The sequence below is a fragment of the Zeus faber genome, assembly GCF_960531495.2.
Source record: "Zeus faber genome assembly, chromosome: 2".
Lineage (NCBI taxonomy): Eukaryota > Metazoa > Chordata > Actinopteri > Zeiformes > Zeidae > Zeus > Zeus faber.
The window spans coordinates 25,156,678-25,177,380 of record NC_137189.1 but is presented as its reverse complement, the minus strand read 5'-3'; the positions used below and the strand labels follow the sequence as shown (position 1 = coordinate 25,177,380).

The window sequence follows — 20,703 nt, the reverse complement described above, 5'->3', positions numbered from 1 at the left end:
GCAGTTGGTGTGGTTTGAGCAGCTACACCTGACCTGGATCTAGGTGATTGGGGTCAGAGTGGCTGCATACCTGTTCCTCGCTGGTTGGTCGAACGAACAGCAGGTAAAACCCTAAAAAAATAGGGTGACGCTCTCTCTAGATGACTTTCTTTAGGTTGCTTGGGTCTTTGCAGATTCTTCTCTTGTAATTGTGCACTGTGGCTTCCATTGAACTCACCCACTCCGTAGGCTGATGGACTCTGGAGATGTAGGCATCCTTTTCCATCTCTTGCAGTTTCTCCACTTCTACAGTTTCTTCCACTATCTTCTTTTTAAGTGTGGCCAGCTGTTGGCTGATGGGATGGACCATGCCCTTTGCGTCTGGGTCGATTTTTTTTCTATGTATGTACCTGACAGTGTTCCGGGTGTGCGCGTCAGATCAGGGTAATCTTCCAGTCCATCCTTAGTTAATTAATGATTTGATCAGCGACGAAAACCTTGATATGTTGGGTCTATGTGAGATTTGGTTAAAGCCAAATAATTTCTTAACACTTAAAGAAGCTTCTCCACCAAATTACGTTGGCACCAATGTTGCGTGTCCGCTCAAGAAAGGTGGTGGCGTTGCTCTTATCTCTAAATCTAATCTTGTCCAATCCTGAATTGAACATTGACTTTAAAACATTCAAGGCTTTTGTTATGCGGTCCTCAACACCACTGCCTATCCACCTAGCAGTGATTGACCACCCACCTGGCCCCTACTCAAGCTTCTTAGACAAATTCTCTGACTTTGTTACTGACATGGTGATGCACGTAAAAAATATATTAATTATGGGTGACTTTAATATCCATGTGAACTTCCCATCTGAACCCCTTAGCAGGATGTTCCAGACAATAATTGATATATTTGGCTTTACGCAGCTAATACATGGACCAACCCATAATAATTGTAACATTATTGACCATGTACTAACCCGGGGCATTGATACCTTTAACTTAGTGGTTCTCCTCTATACCTCTGCCATGCCTGACCACTATTTGATAACATTTTAATATTAACTCACTCACAGCTTTCCGAGCATGACCAGAGCTTTAGCAGAGCCATGGACTAGCTGGAGTACTTTGGAACGTAGCTGGTGGGGCACCAGGAGCTGGAAGACATCACAATGGCCACCGGAAGTCTGCCAGCGGTAATGCAGGAGCCCATCACAGCTGATGAGGTTTGCCCACTGCGAGTAGAGGCCCTTCGTCTCCGTGTCCAGTGCTGAGACTGCTGGCCATTCTGGTCGGTGGCTTGCCCTCACCCACTCTTGAACCCGGGAGAGGACAGGGTCTTGGCTCTGCTCGTGTTGGAGTTGGTCTGGGTCAATGTTCCCAATGCTCAATGGCTGGCGTTCCCAATGTTCTTTGCGGGTGACCTTGTTGAGCAGGCGGTAGTCCACGCAGAACTGCCACGGCGCCACCCAGGGGCTTGTAGAGGGTTCGATGATGCCGGCTTCCAACATCTCTTTGATCTTCTGCTCCGCTGCAGCCTGCTTGGCAAATGGCAGGTGACGATGGCGGAGGCGGATTGGGCGTGCGTTGCAGGTCTCAATGTCATGCTGTACCAAGTTGGTGTGCGTGCAGTCCTCGTCTCTGGCCGCAAAGATGTCAGCAGACAGGTCCAGCAACTCTTTCAGCTGACCTCTCTGGCCTGCATCCAGTCCTTCGCAGCTTCTGTGGTACAGATCTTCGATGGCAGCGAAGCGACACGTAGTACATCCTCTTCAATGATGTGGAGTGCTATGGCTTCAGTACCCAAGTAGAGTGTGGCTCTGGGCACATCCACCACAGCCCCCCACCTGACCAGCAAGTCCAGTCCGATAATGCAGGCATCTTGTATGTTGGCCAACCAGAACTCGTGGCCGACATCACAGTTAGCAAGTCACTTGAAGGGCTCTCTTTCCCTGCATTCTAGTGCGTTGCCTGGTTACTGTCGTGATGCGGCACTTGGTGTCCACCAGTGTCCATCAGGGCTCTGCCAAGTGTACCGTTCAGGTTACAGTCCAGGTACAGTTCCTTAGTCTGACCAAGACGTCCGAGCCTCAGGTGCGCTGTGGTAGAGGAGGAGTTTCGCACAGGTGGCAGTTCCTCTGCTGTGCCACCCCGCTCTAGTTAAACGCTGACTGTGGTGCTAGGATCTTCAGCACTGGTGCTGGGCAATAGTGTGCGTGGCCTGGCTCTCCACATGGGTGGCGGTTGTCTCTTCTTCAGCCAAGCACCCTCAATGATGCGCAGGCATATGGTGAGTTCTTCCACCCCTTCGAGCAAAGCTTCCATCTCAAATCCCATTTCTGACAACAATGTAGCAAGCTAAGGCTTTGTCAAGCAAGCAATGTTTACTAAGCTCGTGCTCTACATTCATCCACCACACTGCTATCACGGCAGGCACGTCACTAATGCCACACACACTCTCACTCATGGTGTAACAATCTTAACATATAAAAGTAATAATCTATCATAACACATGTAACATGGCTAACTAACACGAACAACAGCATAACAATTAACGTCACATAAAACAATCCTCTTCCCCGACAACCCCAAAATACACAAACAAAGCATGCTGGGAAATTTCCGTCCCACTCTATTCCTAAGAATCTCTTCTGGTGAGGTTTGGTGCACTCCTGTACAGACCACAGCATTGTAAAATTAAAAGCTTAACAATCTGAAAAACAGGAGAATACAAATAAAATAAAATGGGATGAAAAAAATTAAATATAAAATTAAATTAAAATGTCAGATATATACAAATAACCAAAATTACAAAACAGAAAAGTCTGATATTTAACATATACAAATGTGATGAGATCCTATTCTGCACAGGACAGATAACTGTTATAATATATGTTAATTATATATATATATATATATATATATATATATATATATATATATATATATATATATATATATATATATATATATATATAGTTTTAACAATATATAATTATAATATTATATAATATAATAGTATAATATTATTATACTAATATATGTTATCATATGGGTATAAAGTCTGTGGTCCACATCACAGGTTAGAGTGTGTAACCACAGTTTTGGTTACAATGAGGTAATATACATATATATATATATATATATATGTATATATAATATATACATTCCTAACCTTTCCTCATATAATAATATGCTTCAATAAAGGGTTTAAATGTCTAATCTAACTAGTAGCAACAAACTAACTAGTGGTAATAAATTAACTAGGAGCAACTACTAACACTTTGACACAGATGATAGGTGATTTTACGTGATACGTGTGTTGTCCAGCAGGGGGCGCCAAGCATGTTCCTGTTGCCTCGGTATTTACACACAGGTTATTGATGGTTTTTTTAAACATTAATTTATCAAAATGAAGAATAAGAAACGAAATTGAGTCTGTGGATCATAAGTCATATTTCTGATCCAAAACCTGAACTTACTATAATAATAATCTTAATAATAGTCTGAATGAAAAGACAATGTGGTGAAATAGAAAAAAAATCGACCAAAAAAAGGGTGAATATAACATTATTATTATTAAACTGAAATATTTCCATTTGTTATCAATAGCTGTGTTGAAATGTCTCTAAAGGGTTAATATTAGTATTATACATAATACATATTAAATATTAATACACAATAAGGGTTATTCATGTCCTCATTTACATACCGTTAAATGTCAGGCTGCAGAGGTTAAAGGTCAGAGGTCACAGGAAGTCATAGGTCACAGGTCGTGACCTTCAGAAAACAAAGCTTTCCTCTCCTCTCTTTCTCCTTCTCCTTCCTTCCTTCCTTCCATCCTTCCTTCCTTCCATCCTTCGTTTTGTCTTTTCTTTCTTCATTTTCCCATTCCTTCCTTCCTCCTTCCCTCCCACCTTTTTCCCTCCCTCCCTCCCTTCTTTGCTCCCTTCCATCCTTCCATAGTAATTTCTTTGTCTCCCTGGAGGGAAGGGATGGAGGGTGGGATGGAAGGAAAGGGATGGGAGGGAAGGGATGGAGGGTGTGATGGAGGGTAGTTGTGGAGGGTTAGATGGAGAGAAAGGATGAAGGTAAGGGGGGGAGAGTGTGATGAGGGAAGGGATGGAGGTTGTGATGGAGGGAAGTGATGGAGGATGTGATGGAGGATGGGGTGGAGTGTGTGATGGAGGGAAGGGATGGAGTTTCTGATGGAGGGAAGGCATGAGGGAAGGGATGGATGGTGTGATGGAGGGAAGGCATGGAGGGTGTGATGGAAAGTAGGGATGGAGGGAAGGGGTGGAGAGTGGGATGGAGAAAGGGATGGAGGGGTGATGGAGGGTGTGATGGAGGAAAGGGATGGAGGGAGTGATGGAGGAAAGGGATGGAGGGAGTGATGGAGGAAAGGGTTGGGGGTGTGATGGAGGGGAGGGATGAGGGAAGGGATGGAGGGAAGGAGTAGAGGGTGTGATGAGGGAAGGGGTGGAGAGTGTGATGGAGAAAGGGATGGATGGTGTGATGAGAGAAGGGATGGAGCGTGTAATGGAGAGTAGAGGTGGAGGGCGTGATGGAGGGAAGGGGTTGAGAGTGTGATGGAGAAAGGGATGGAGGGGTGATAGAGGGAAGGGCTGGAGAGTCTGATGGAGAGAATGGATGGAGGGTGTGGTGTAGGAAAGGGATGAGGGAAGAGATGGAGGGAAGGGATGGAGAGAAGGGATGGAGGGTGTGATGGAGGTAAGCCATGGAGGGTGTGATAGAGAGTAGGGGTAGAGGGTATGATGAAGGGAAGGGGTGGAGAGTGTGATGGAGAAAGGGATGGAGGGGCGATGGATGGTGTGATGAGAAAAGAGATTGAGGGAAGCAATGGATGGAGGGACGGGGTGGAGGGACAGGGAGGCAGGAAGGGATGGGGATGTGATGAAGGGAAGGGGAGGAGAGTGTGATGGAGAAAGGGATGGAGGGGTGATGGAGGGTGTGATAGAGAAGGGATTGAGGGAAGGTACGGAGGGGTGATGGAGGGAAGGGTTAGAGAAACATGACACTCAGGGGCCTCGTCCTTTCTTTCCAAGTGACGGACACAGAGTGAAAGAACTTCCTGTCCACACAGGAAGTTCTCACTCCTCTATACCTCCATCTCTACCTCCATCTTTACCTCTCTACCTCCATCTATAACTCTCTACCGCCGTCTATACCACCATCTCTCTCTCTACCTCCATCTCTCAGTATACCTCTCTATAGCTACCTCCATCTCTACCTCCATCTCCTTCTACCTCCATCGCTATCCATAGGTCTACTTCCATCTCTACCTCTATCTATACATTTATCTATACCCCACCATCTCTATCTCTACCTCCATCGCTATCTCTACCTCTGCCTCAGTCGGTCTCCATCTTTCTTTGAAGCACTTTTAAAGAACAGGAAAGAGGAAGAAGAAACTTAAGGAACTGAAGGAGTTTTACCTCGTTTCGATTTTACATTTCTGACCTCACACGTTTGGATACACAGACACAGTATTCCAGATGTTTTCCTCTATTTTCTAACCATTTGCTGAGAGGCCTCCAGTTTATCTCCTTGTTCCACTTCATTTGGACATATTTTGTTACTTCCGTGTTAAAGTCCGTTTCCAAACTCCAGGACCTGACGCTGCTCCAACGAGCATCAATGAATTGGTGATTAATCAGCGATAGACAAGGAGCAGGATTCATGATGAGTTTCTTATACAACTTCCGAGGAGGGAAGGGGAGGTGGGGGTCTCGGAGCTCAGACCTGAGCTGACCGACGGTTTATTGATCATCTATTGATCGTGTATCTGGGGTTCCATCTCAACTCACGGTGGCAACGTATTTTATGGAGCCATTTCTATTGATCCCCTCTATCTCAATCTGCCCTGATTAGTTTTCCTCCCGTCCCCTCGTATCAATATTTGAACTCTCGGCGGTTAATTTGCATCTTATTAGCGTCTTCCTTCTGCTCTGACTTATTAACTGGATAAACAAGGTGAGTTCATCGTAACTGAGCCGCTCCTCTTACCCACAATCCTCCTTAAAGCGATCAGAATGCAAGTGCTTGGTAATTCCCGTTTGGATGTTTCCTAAATCACATCAACACCACTCGAGTCCTAAATCTCAGGGAGGGAGGGAGGGAGAGAGAGAGAGAGAGAGAGAGAGAGAGAGAGAGGAAAAACAAGTAGAAGATGAGGCTCCAACGGGTGCAGAACATTTAGGATGTGCAGCTCCAAGGACCACTTCTCTATTTTCCATCCCAGCTCTTATGAAAACGCTGGCTCCATCGTTTCTAACTGATCATCACTTTGCGGCTGAAACTCCATGGACTTCAATGCAATTCGAGTTATGCTTTTAATATTGTTCAGGTCCATCTGCGGCAACTTAAATTGCTCATAAACGCAGACAAAACCAAACAAATGTTATTCACGAACACAAGAGAGTCACCGTCTCACCGTCCAAGTGACCTCGACCTCTGAAGGACATGAAATTGAGCTTAGTTTCCAGTTACAAAGTATAATCATTGACTACCAGTTCTCTTTCATAACTCATATACAGACAAACTTCCCCAAGCTCAAGGTGAAGCTGGGTTTCTTCTATAGAAACAAATCATCCTTACCCTTCGGAGCCAGGAAATATCTTGTGTCTGCAGCTTTCTTGGCTGTGCTGGACCACGGAGCTCTGCTCTGCTGAAATACCTCGTCCAATGTCCACGGGTGCTGGATACTGTTTTTCACTGTGCTTTACGTTTCCTCACCGGCTCTAAATATCTAGCACACCATTGTGCCCAAATGCCAGAGCTGGGCGGCCCTCCCTGGTTGTGCTTCATTCAACATTCTCTTCTTGGGCAGGGTCCTACTTACCTGAGCACTTATTTGTCTAGAGGTCAAGGCCAGTATGGCTTGCGATCTCAGGACTTTCTACTGACGTCTGGTCCTCGTGTCCGGACAGAATTGGGAACAAAAGTTTTTAAGTGTGCTGCCCCTTCCACTTGGAACACCCTACAGGACGACTTGATTTCTGATGGTCAATTTCTGTCAATCCTAAAGGACTTAGAACGTAATAGTCCTGGTCAGTGTCTTCGCATGTGCATTGCATTTTAACTTACCCAGATGAAGACATGAGGTTCATTTTCTGTCTATCTGAGTGTTGATCCTTTTCATGTTGTCCTTGTTTGTAACCTGGATATATCTTGTTTTACACTGCCTACTTGGCCAGGTCTCTCTTGTAAAATAGATTTTAATCTCAATGAGTTTATCTGGTTAAATAATAAATAAATAAATAAATGGGGCAAACGAATAACACATTGAATCTACTTTTACAAACGAGGAGAGAGACCACTCCCACTGTTTTCAGTATTCCCATTCTCCCACTATTCCCACTATTCCCAGTATTCACAGCAGCCCCACGATACAACAAGACCCAGTATTCCCAATTCTCCCAATATTCCCAGTGATACAGGTGTTTCCTGGCACTCTTGAATATTCTCAGCATTCCCACTATTTCCATTGTTTCTTACTGTATTTTCCCAGTGTTTCCCAGTATTCCCACTATTCCCAGTGGTCCCACTATCCCCCCTTCTATATAGAATATACACTAGACAGTGTTCCCAGTTCTCCCAGTATTCCCAGTATTCCAAGTGTTTCTCGGCACTCCCAGTATTCCCAGAATTCATTGTTCCAGTATTCTCATTGTTTCCTATTATTCCCAGTTTTTCCCAGTATTTCCAGTACCCCACTTTTCCCAGCGTTCCCCAGCACTCCCACTATTTCCGGTGTTCCCAGCATTCCCACTCTTGCCAGTGCTCCCAGTGTTCCCACCCTGTCAGACGTGTTGTGACAGGTATAAAATGTGTCGGCGCCACATTGAGCAGTGACGCCAAAAATGAAGAAAAGAAAAAAAGAGGGAAAAAAAAAAGACAGACACAAAGCTGCGAGGAAACCAGAGACGTTTAATAAGGTAATGACCCTGCGGAGCCACGCAAAGCATTATGGGTAGGAGTGGGGAGATCCGGTTCAGGCCCCCGAGGAGAGGAACCCCACCCAGGGCTTTGTCCCGGCCCCCGAACCTCCCGTTTTCCCCCCTCACAGTGAGTCTGACTGAAAGGCAGCGAGTCGTTCAGAGGGAGCGGGTCACAACCGATCAATACTCGATACGATTCCAATTTCTGAATTGATTTGAAAATGAGAAAATCGATACTTTGATTGAAAGTTATGAAACAATTGAAAATTAAATACCAGCAGAGTCACAGATTAAATTAAATGAAACATTCTGTATCAGACTGAATTTGTTCTGATATATTTCTGTAAATAAAAATAAAATGTTGATCGATCGATATTAAATATAAGAATCGTATCCTGAGACCCGCCCCACATTCAGAGCACATTAAAAAGTTATTTCACAATGAAAATATAAATATAATAAATGCCGTCGTATTGAAACATGAAACATGCTGCAGTAGTTACAAACTCATGCAAAACACAAAGTACAAACTGTTCCAACTGATAATGTTATGACTCAACGTAAATGTGACAATAAATGATGTAATAATCCTGCCAAATTAATACATGTCCAGTAATGTAATTTAAAAAAAAAAAGTTTTTCTTGTTAAAAGTAATGATTATGCAGTTTTGGGGAATTGTTGCATTACCAGGAAGGTTGAAATTGAATTGACCAATAATATAATAATGTAAGCATGTAATAACTGAAGTGAAAATGTGATTTTGTGGAAAATATCTTATTGGAAAGAATGATCACAAATAGAAATTGCATTGGAGTCATTCTAGTGTTTTTAATATAATGTGGATATAAATGTCATGGTTAGAGTTATAACATTATCATTTCAGTTATTACATTATTGGTGAAGTCAATTTCAACCTTCCTGTTAATATGACAATCCCCCAATACCTTTAATTTAATTATGAATTAAACAGCAGAAGTTACTGGCAAACAATTATCATTAAAATTATTAATACAAGCTACAAATTATTATTATTATTAAATTAACGGGGAGTTATTAGGTTTCATTTGTAGAAAAATGTATTTTACAGGTCTGAAGGTACTTTAAACTTTTTACTTTCTGACAAACAAAAAATACGTCTTTTGGATGGATAAACTATCACATTATCAAATTATTTCACTATTTTGTCACCGTGTCACTTATTTTTAAATGAGTTGCACAGAACTATAACTACATCTAGAAGAACATTGGAATTATATATCATAATTCCATTATAATTATGTTATTTTTGTCATGAAAATATTACATTGTCATAATTACCTTTTCAAACTGTGGAGCAAATGTTGGCACAAGTAAAGTTTCATCTTATCTTTATTTATTTCCTCTTATCTTATCCATGGCAGTGATGTTAAGAGTTTGATTAACACAGCTGCCTTTTTAGCGATTATATTTAATAATTTTTAATAACAAGTTTTGCATCGTATCAACCGTCATAACGCCTTTGATTTGTATGATCAGTAAATTAAACTTATCAGAACAAATTACGTTTGAACAAATTCAACATTTACTTTGTGGTTTGATAAATAAAAATACTTTAACTATTGTATTTTCACATTTTAGAACGGCTGCTTGTTTATGTCAGATTATATTCAGTTTATGTCATCAAACTCTTAACATCACAGCGAGCGGTGAAACCATCTGTCCAACAAGTTTTTAAAAAGCTGGAAAAACAGTGAACTGGTCCTTTGAGGATTCTGGGTGAATTGTAATAATAGTGTAGTCTCATAACAATAAAAATCAATATAATAAAATAAAAATCTGTGACAGGCAAACAAACAAACACTTAAAATGACATTTTGTATATATCATATATATCATAATATAATATCATATTTCATGCATATCAAAGAGTGTGAATTGAAAGATTATTAGACAAAACAAGGCACATTAATACATGATTCAAACATGCCTCCAACATCTAACAATCTGGTAAAAACTGCATTAAATGAGACGGTGGAAAGTGGAAGGTTAGACACATGTTCTGCTTCTTAAAACAAACAACTCAACTCAAACAGAATAAAAATAAGCATATTAAACAGAGGAATCAGATTAAAACCAGATCCTAAACGTAACCAAAAAAACAACCACTTAACGAAACAAAACCAAAATCCCTTTTTAGATCCTTTATGTTGGTTTTAACATCATATTAATATTAGTGAAAGTTAAAAGTATTTTCTCAGAGTTTGGCTGGAGAGACAGTTTATCGATTTAAGAAACATATAGAAATAAAGAACGTAATATTTAAGATCAATTTAAAAATAAATAAATCTCAAACAGTGTCATAAAGCTGGAACCCGGCGGTGTAAACTTCACCTCAGTGCAACAGGAAGGCAGGTACATTTCAGACTGGTCCACTAACTAGTCCTGGACCTGGACTAACTAGTCCTGGACTAGTAAATCCTGTAGTTAGCCCTGGATAAGCTAGTTAGTCATGGTGATCTATCTTATTAGTCCTGGACTAGCTAGTTAGTCATGGATAAACTTGTTAGTGCGGGTCCTCTAACAGGTTAGTCCTGGTCCTGAACTAGTTAGCACGGAGTGAAAAAGGACATTACTAGTCCTCAGACGGGGGGCTAACCTAACCATAACCCCAGGCTGAGAACGTATATAGAGCACTTAGAGACATTTGGTTCAGTGTGTTGACATTAGCGCTGGGCGATGGCGTCAAGATTAAACATCGCAATATTTTTTAGACCAAGCCACAATATCGATACTTGGACGATATTTTGGGGATGACTGTCGGTGCTTTCATGAGATATTTACACAGGAGGAATATTTGAGAAAATAAGACGACAATTGACCATATCGCAATATAACAATGACAGTCCCGGACCAGACGATATCCGGTCTCATATCGCGATAGATATTAGATCGCTGTATCGCCCAGCGCTCGCTAGAAGTATTACATTATCCGTCAAACATTCCAATCAGAAAGGGCACATTACGAAAGGAGGGTAAAAGAGCAGAACTCACAAAGCCTCTGATGGACACACGCGGTATAACGCGCAGCGTTATGAATATTACTACAAAGACACGAAGAAGAGGTTGATGTGTTGATTGAAGCACTTTAAAAAATAAAGAAAAAACAGTTCAAAGTATAAAACAGAAGTGTGCTGAAGGACGTTCGAGACACCGGCTGTCAACGTTAAGATCTGTACGGAGATCAGACTCCATTTTGAAAACTCTCCACTGGAATGGACACGTCCCATTAACCACTAAACACAATTGAACTCTTAACCGTAACCGGATTTTTACTGAACCCAACCCGAACTGCGTCTTGGACCATGTTATTGTTCTTAAGGGGAAACTCCAGTTTTGGGAAATGGCCTTTTTGTCCATATTACCGAGATTCAGATGAGAAAGTCAATACCAGTTTCAGCTAACTATGTTAGCTCACGCATGGCTACAGAGGGGAGCAACTAGCCTAGATCCTTGTAATTTCACCAAAAAATGGTGTTTCAAATCGATAAACTATCTTATTTCCGTTCTACCTTTCCGCTGAACTTGCACGTCGTGGAGTCGCCATGTTCTTCTTCTTCTTTATCTTGTTATTTTTGGGGTTTTTGTTTGGTGGCGGTGGTAGGGGGATGTGGTCTTGGCTCAGACTCCACCCCCGCTGCGGTCCACGGACACAGGCTCTCTCTGGTCCAGACTCTCCTCAGCGGTCTTCAGCAGGATGGCCAGGCGGCTGTCGGATACCTGACCCTTCTTCACGGCGCTCATCAGCTAAACAGGAAACAGTTACTCTGAGAGGAGAAGAAGAATGTTCCCTCGACAAGAACCGCTGAGGGTTCCACTATGCGGCAGTGGGAGAACTTCAGAAGGATAACCCAAACATATAGCCCATAATCCTAAACCATAAACCATAAACCTAACCTTAAAACATAACCCTTAGAAATAACCCCGAAACCATAACCCTTACCCTAAAACATAACTCTAAACCATAACCCATAACCCATAATATAAACCCTAAGACATAAACCCTAACCCTAAGCAATAACCCTAACCATAAAACATAACCCTAAGCCATAATCCATAATCTAAACCGTAAACCATGAACCATAACCCATAATCAAAACCCTTAACCCTAATCCATAACCACAAACCAAGGCCACAACACTGAACTCAAAAGCCATAACTCTGAAACACAACCCATAGTAACCAAGTAACCCAAGTAGTCGTCGACCGATATGGGTTTTTCAATGGCCGAAGCCGGTATTTAGAGAGCGGGGCAGCAGATGGTAACCGATATATAATAATAACATTATATATCGCCCCGGTGACTCACCGGGAAGAACGCACCATTTGCTGCATGTCATCCCCTCTCTGTCTCTTCCCTTTCTCCCCGCACTGTCACTATCAAATAAAGCATGACAATGCCAAAAAAAACCCCACTAATGTTACTGTCTGCATTGTCTCTGTTTGCTTAAATAGAAAGATAATAAGTAAAGTAGTAGATAATTAAGTAAAGATAAGTATCAACTTAATAAAAGTTCACAGCATCTAAATTATAAAAAATAAATAAACAATGTTCGTGCACACAGTAGCAACCTCTCTTTGTTTTGAGTCACAATGAACATTCATTTAACACTAATGTATTATTCACTTGAACACAGAAAAATATTTTAAGATAAAAAATGTGCATTGTCTCTGTTTGCTTTAGTAGATCTTCACTCTGCACTCTACGTATTATTTTTAATGTAAAAAATGTCCACAACTAATTAAAAAAACTAAACTCCGCAAAAAAAAACTTTGATGAATAAAATCTGCGTCGGAATTACAGCCGGATGTCACGTAGGTAGAAGCGAGGAGCCGACTCTTCTGCGTATGTCTGCTGTGGCTTCCGGAGTTTTGCGCTGGAGTGACGGAGCTAGTAGATGTCCTTTTCTCTGGAATATCGCACTTAATCGGCCGACCGATTAATTGGTCGACCACTACCCATAACCCTAATCCATAAACCATAATGCTAATCCATAACCCACAAACCATAACCACAAACCTAACCCATAATCCTCACCCACACCCCACAAGCCATAACCCTGGAAAGAAGTAGGAACCTGTCGCTCAGTGGCGCTGATGTTCCAGCTGCTAGTCGAGAGTTTTCAGATTGAGTCAAGAGAAAGCTCTTCAATTTATTCTTTACATTTCACTGTAATTTTGACTTGACTTAATTTTTCGATCATTGATAGTTGATCCGAGTGATTGGTATCAGAGTCATGAAAATTCATCCAGTATTGAGAGAAAAGTTTCAAGCGGCTGTCACGGAGTTAACTGTTTGAGAGGCTCCCCGGGTCACGGGTCTACACGGGTTCAGGTCCATATTCTGGACAACTGGGCTCAGGTTGGGTGGCGTTCGATCCCCTTGGGCCCCTTAGATTTTAGGGTCTGTGTCATTATGTGTAATACCAGGGTGTATCCAAGCGGAGGCGCTATCAGTACTGATGATGATGAGTTCTTTTTTTAAACGGTCGGTTCGAATCTGAGGACGAGTTCACTGGGTTTGATTGGGTTCAGGTCCAAACTCGTGAAGACCTCCGCTGTTTCTCATCTCCAAGCGAACCTTAGATTTCACCGTAATAGCGAATACTATCTTTATGCATATTCCGAATTTGAACACATACATATGCATAATATCATGTTCCCTAAATCATCCTTCTGTTTGAGGTTGCGTATTTTTTCGTGCTGTTTCTGCATACAATTATTTTAGTCTGTTTTTTTTGGGGCTCTTAGATAATTTTGAAACCTGGACATAATGGGTTAGGTGTTTGAGGGTGCTCATATATATATTCTTTTTTAAATAATTTATTATTTATGGACCAGGGATGATTGGTCTAACTGTCGGCCCAAGTCCCTGTGTGAGGAGCAGAGGGGAGCCTTGTGAGGTTGTCGGATAATGAGGACTAAAGCATGGACTGTCATCAAGTTCCTCTGATGAATCTATTGTGGAATTAATTTAGCAGGAGAAGGCATTACAGCCTCATTAGGAAGCAGCTGAGTGGAGATTCTGTCCCTAATTGGAGATGTCGCCTCCGGAGCGAGAAATAAGGTTTCATACCTCCAGCCTGCAGACTCAGTGAAAAGAAGGGGAAGGAAGAACGAGAAATGGAAATAAGGAAGATCTCTCCATTCTCGACACCTTTTCCATGTGGGCACGTCATGTGTTTTGGTAGGGAAGAGGCTCCCACCCTGACATGAGAACCATATGGACAGATTGATGAATAAGACCCACATGATCCATTTGGGGCTCGTGGTGCAGAGACATTCTGACCAAGGTGTGAGGAATCAAAGGTCTCCAAAAGAAGACGATGGAAGACACATACTCACACAGACACACACACACACACAGTATACAAACTAGACACACTACATACAAAATAAACGCAAGGGTTACAAGGAATCATCTTCCTCGCTGCGTACCTGCAAGAACTCGTCGATTTCCACTTGTCCGTTCTTGTTGAGGTCGACCTCGTTGAGGATGTCATGGAGGGCGTTCTCATCGATTTGGACGTTGATGCTCTGTGTGTAGGAAGGAGAGACCATGACATAGAAACCAAACCCTAAAACGCTAGAAACCAAATCTAACCCTCAAAGCAAACCTAAACCTTTCATTAAACCTAACCCTTTAACCAAAACTAACCCTAAAAGCAAAGCTAGCTATTTAACCAAACCTAACCCCTGAACCCAAGCCCCTTAACCAAGCCCTAACTCAGCAGAGGTGTAGTCAAAGAGGATAATACTCTCGTTGGAATACTGTGAGACTAAGCTAATACAGAATAATGTTGTTCACTTCAAGCAGTCAGACAGCCTCAAATAATAAAAAATAAAATATTCTTTTAGAAATAGAGGAAGCTCTTAGAATATTTAGATGTTTTAATATTCTCCCAAATAGTAAAGTTTGTATCTTCAAACATTAGATTACATTGTTACAAAGAGTTTTGTTTGCAATTCCACGAAGGGAAACTCCTCTCACTAAAAGTGTGTTTGGACAATTGCAAACCCATTTTCGGGGTGGGAATGCACTTTCTCCAGTAAAGTACGACAATCAGACAAAAGAAAGGAAATAAAGGGAGCGCAAGAAAGAAAGTTTTATTTTATTTGTTTTCTCTGTTTCCACCTTTAGTTAAGATGAACCGAAAGAAAGGGGAGGACACACCTGCAGAACTGTCTGGACATCCACCGTGGTGATGAAGCCTTTGTTGTCCTTGTCGAACTTGTGGAAACGCTTCTTGTACCTGACAATCACACAAGCAGAAGTTTAGCATGACAAGTTTTCTACTAAACCTTCAAACCTACAGGATCCTTCCTATTACGGGATAAAAGTTTCTGACGTTCCTCTAACTACTCTGCAGCTACTCTTCCCCGACTCTACCTCTACTGTACTACTCCACTCTACCTCTACTCTACACTTCTGTACTACTCCACTCTACCTCTACTCTATCTCTACCCTTCTGTACTACTCCACTCTACCTCTACTCTACTGTACTACTTCCCTCTACCTCTACTCTACTCTACCCTTCTGTACTACTCCACTCTACCTTTGCTCTACCACCACTCTACCTCTACTCTACTCTACCTCTACCCTTCTGTACTACTCCACTCTACCTCTACTCTACTCTACCTCGACCCTTCTGTACTACTCCACTCTACCTCTACTCTATCTCTACTGCACTGTACTACTCCACTCTACCTGTACTCTACTCTACCTCTACCCTTCTATACTTTCCACTCTACCTCTACTTTACTTCTACCCTACTGTACTACTCCATGCTACCCCCTACTCTACCTCTACCTCTAGTCTACCTCTGATATGAATTGAGTCTTTAATTTGTCAATATAAAGACATACTACGATATAAAATCTTGTTGGTTTCCTGGGCGTTAACATGTGCATGTTTGACCTCTGACCTTACGACCTCCTGGTAGTCCAGGTAATTAGTGAGAGTGTTTGACCTCTGACCTTATGACCTCCTGGTAGTCCAGGTTGATCTCAGACGTCTTGGTGAGCTGCTCGGAGCGCGATCTGTAGCCCATCTCGTAGTAGAGGAATTTCCTGGCGGCTTCTAGCTCCTCCTGAGGAAACAACCAGAGGTTCAGTTCTGAAACCTCACCAGAAGGTTGTGGAACGTTCTCTACAAAAATCAAGAAGCTGACAGTCTATATCAGTGGTGCTCAATGTGGGGTCCAGGGGTCCTTCCAGAGGTTCCAGGGGTCCCTAGCAAACTGATTAATAGTTAAACTTCATTTATATTTCATTTCCAAGACGTTAGCACATTAGAGAATGTCCAATAATGACTATTTGGACTCTAGTTTCACGTTATCGCTAACTTAAGCAGAGACACCAAATTATATCTAACAATAAAGATATTGATAAGATTGGAACCAGTGACTAAATCTGATCAAATGGATCAAGTTGAGGATACTGTATTTAGAAAAGGTCCTTGGAAACATTCTTGGTCTATATGAAAATAAAGCCTCCAAAGTGCATTTGCGAATAAAAGGCAAGAGAAAATATTTAAGGTCACTTGGCGCATTATCTCCTCGGTGACTCAACTGTTGTGATGGCAACCAGTAAGGCATCGCTCACTGTTAGACGGCACATTGCTCAGATGAGAACATCGTTGTTCTCCATTTGGAAGTGGCTTTTTCTAACTGTGACGTCAGATGAAGATGAGCACCAGCCACATCCTGCGTCCTAATGACACCACCGTCATGTTCATCCCACACATACGTGAGCAGCTCCCTGACGAATCCACCAGGGGACCTCTGACGAGCGAGACTAGGACCGGTTTTTTCTTCTGTCACCAGAAGCCATTTTGCTACCGTTGTTCTTGTCAAATCATTTTCATCCACCTTTTAAACAGTTTGCATCCCCGTCTTTACAGACTAACGCAGAATCGAGATCATAGAGCATCCCTTCAAGACACTGAAATGTTCCCGTCCCATGGTTCGGCCAGAGCTTCCTAAAATAATTCTGAAAGCAAATAAATTAGAGAGCAAATGCAAAATACTTAGAATTTAAAAGTTGTCCCCACTTTTTAAAGGCCCCCCACTGCTTTTTCCGTTCACTTAGGACACCAGTGATAAATAAAGCAGATTTTCATCAACGCCACTAGGGCTAGGGCTCAAATGAATCAGTATTGCAATATATTGTGAGGTGCTCATGGTTGATGCGCATTTCGATACAGGTGTATCTTGATTTTATTTTTAAGATCTATGTGAACTCCTCAACCGTTTATAATATATATAATATATGTATCATATTGTGACCTCTGTATTGTGATACGTATTGTATCGTCTGTATCATAATGATAAATATCGTATCAAGGCCTCTATATCATCATTTATGTCGAATCGTGGCCTCAGTTAATCATTCGTGGCTTCATTTTTTCCCAAGTAACCTTTTGACAAGAGCTTTAAATGTTTAACTTTTGGTGCTAAAACACCGCAAAAACTCTCTGGAGGTGAACGTGGAATCGCTGTGTTGCAGCAGGGAGAGCCATAGAAACACAATAACATGTTAGAAAATGAAAAGCACTACTTGATGTGGTCTTCAGGGGTAAACATGAGATGGTATGATCCGCTCAGATGGACGTTTTGAAGGGCTTTGTGAAGCTATTCCTGTCCAGGTAAAAGGAGAGGCCTTGACGGGATAAAGGGCGTGGACCCATTGTGATATGAAAAGAATATCAGTATTCATGGACGTCCAGCGGGATTAAAGCATGACTGCGACCAAACTGGATTGTGAAACGAGGGAAAACAAACGGTACTGTATGGGAGATGGGTATCCAGTATCACCACACAAAACAACCAAGAACCAGAATGAAGTCCTGTTACACATCCAAGGTCAGTCGTTTGAATATTGTCCCTTTATATACAGTATATAGAGTATAATGAAAAAAATGGTCTAGAACTAAAAGAAAAAGAATACAGAATGTTTTTATTTTATTTTTTTATAAATTATTCTTAAAATTTAACAGGATTTCTGTTGGATATGAGTGACATAATTTCACCGCATATTTTGTATATTTATTTTTAATCTTGCTAAAGGAAAATGATTTCCCTTGGCCCAAACATGAAAAAACACTCGACCTTAACACAAACAGAGTTGTAATTCAATATTTCAGTAATCCATATTGAGATGATATTAAACCAGTTACATGGCACTGCCTGTCTGTAAACATAAGATAAGATTAATTCACGCTGCTGGCTCTGAGATTTCATTAGATTACCCTATTCTTATTGGCCTGGAAAACCCTTTAACATATCACATTCAATTCCATAATAACCTGCATGTTTCATTTATTCATTGATGACTTCTCACTCATCACCATGGAAACTAGCAGAAATTTAGAGCTGAGTTTATGGGAAACACTAAACTAAAAACTGCCAGACTGCAGAGGGTTAAAGGAAAGTCCAGTTCAATTCACTTTTCGTCTGTTACCAAGCTCAGCAGAAAATACAAAATTACTGTTATTTGTGAAGCTGCTTCCAATGAGTTGGGGGTTGCCAGGTGCGATCTGCACCACAACATTACTGTCAACAGAACTCGAGTAGCGCACTCAACTGGCAACCCTGATAATCATGCACCCAGCAGATGGATAAATGATTTTGTGCCAAAAAGGTTTGATAAACAACTACATTATCTGTGGCAGTTTCGCCTGCCACACGCCTCCCAAGGGGTGTTTTCAGGGCTCTCCGGCACAGAGATACAGACCATGGGGTTGCAGACACACAAGTTTATTGTAGAGAGGGGCTAGGTGGAACAAGCCCAGGAGCAGATGGACAGCATGCCATGGCAAGGGTATGTGGGGATGGACGTTTTACCTGTTTTTCATTAGACCAATCAATGAGCAACAGGTATACAGCCACACTGGTCCTGGGTCCCAATTACCTAGAACCAGGACAGGTGTGGCTGCTCAAACCACACCACATACGCTCAAAACCAAACTGAAGCCAGAGAGAATCCCAGGCTGAAGTCTACCCCCCCCCAACCAAGCAGAGAAAAAAAAATGCCTGGACTCTGACACAGGGTTCCCATACCTAAAAATACAGACTCTGACACAAGATTACCATACCTAGAAGGACAGGCTCTGACACAGGGTCCCTATACCTAAAAATAAATAAAAACATCGGACTCTGACACAGGGTTCCCATACCTCAAACCAACAAAAAAGTCAAACAAAAAAGAGCTGGTCCCCTTCCTTGTGGGAAGGGCCTTGTGCCCCAGAACAGCATGGTCCACCGGCGACCCTCCCCCAGGGCGAAGAAGCAGACTATCCCCGCCTCCCTTTCGGAGCGTGGGGCCTCGTATTGTTGAGCTGACTGGTGGAGGCGTGGCCTCCTCCAGTCAAAACTTTTGATTTTGACTTGCTGCATCTTAAATAACTAAGCTTTTTCGATGCTGCTTTCTTTGTGTTTAGGTGTAAGGCCACTCACCGTCTTGCGATCGTTGCTCCAGCCCAGCTGCTTGGCCATGATCTCCACGATGCGGGGCAGAGCCTCATCGGCTGCCTGGACGTTCAGGAAGCCAAGCCGTGTGCGCCGTGCGATCACATCGATGGCCGTGCACGCATACTCCTTCATGGCATAAAGCACCTGGAGGATGATATTATTAATAATAATTATAACAATAACAACAATAATAATAATAATTATGTTTACAATAATTATAATAACCACCTCGCTCTCGATGTAGGGGAACTCGGACACCAGCCTCTTCCCAACGATTGGCCATCTTTGTCCGGTGACCTGTGCCATCTTGGCCACTTCAAACGCTTTTCCACCGTACGTGGACGCCAAGTGTTGAGCGACCTGAGGGATAACCAGGAGGGTTACTGTTAACTACAATTAACTAGTGTTAACTAATGTTCACTAATGTATGCTGTTTTTAGAATGTGTGGGCTTTCGTTAGGATGAGATTCTGGAATCAAATTGAATTTCATCTAATTTAAGAAAGTTTAATAAACATTTGGGTCTTTCATTCAGGCAGGACAGCAGCCACCCATGTCCCATCACTTACTCACACAGACAGACGGACAGACAGACAGACAGACAGACAGACAGACAGACAGTCAGTCAGTCAGTCAGACAGGCAAGACAGGCAGACAGACAGGCAGGCATACAGACAGGCAGACAGACAGACAGGCAGAGGGGTCTGACCTCCTGCTCCAGGCCATAGTCCTGGACCAGGCGGATGTAAAGCGTGGGGGTCCAGTCCCGCCCCCCCTCCAGCATCAGCCCCACTGTCTTGGCGGGTGTGGCCTCCAGACTGTGGAACCGCACCGCCGCGTCCAACGTCTCCTCCGCCATGGAGCGATAGGTCGTCCACTTCCCGCCTGAGCAGAAACACACCACATTATTATTTACATCATTATTATTATTATTAGGGGTGCAGCTGAAAGGGCGGGATCCCTATTGTTTTTGTTCAGATACAAAATGACGGTCGACGTGTCTGGCGCTGAGAAACCATCGAACCCACAGACCCAAATGATAGATAGATGTATTAAGGGAATCCACATACAGCGTCGTCCAAGTTTGATCCACAGCGGTCTGTATTTGTGGGCAAAGTTATAAAAAAAAGAATCTCTGCTGGCAAGGCCAAAAGGTCATGTGGAAACCCTGCAGACTATTGATTGGTCACAGACAATTGTCACCGCGTTATTGCGTCATTGTGTCACTGGTCACGTGAAAACACTGCAGAATACTGATTGGTCAC

The 20,703-nt window shown here is 42.4% G+C and overlaps 1 protein-coding gene across 1 annotated transcript in view; it reads right to left on the bottom strand.

The window, feature by feature from the left end:
- Positions 1–7,900: 7,900 nt before the first annotated feature.
- The window catches only part of gpd2 (glycerol-3-phosphate dehydrogenase 2 (mitochondrial)), a 36,946-nt gene continuing 24,143 nt past the window's right edge, over positions 7,901–20,703 (bottom strand). The window contains exons 11-17 of the mRNA XM_080024389.1: positions 20,148–20,323; positions 19,668–19,799; positions 19,425–19,583; positions 15,946–16,058; positions 15,143–15,221; positions 14,407–14,505; positions 7,901–11,715 (exon numbers count right to left, since the gene is read on the bottom strand). Coding sequence (XP_079880515.1) covers positions 11,590–11,715; positions 14,407–14,505; positions 15,143–15,221; positions 15,946–16,058; positions 19,425–19,583; positions 19,668–19,799; positions 20,148–20,323 — 884 coding nt within the window. The 3' untranslated portion in view covers positions 7,901–11,589. The remainder of the gene's footprint in view (positions 11,716–14,406; positions 14,506–15,142; positions 15,222–15,945; positions 16,059–19,424; positions 19,584–19,667; positions 19,800–20,147; positions 20,324–20,703) is intronic.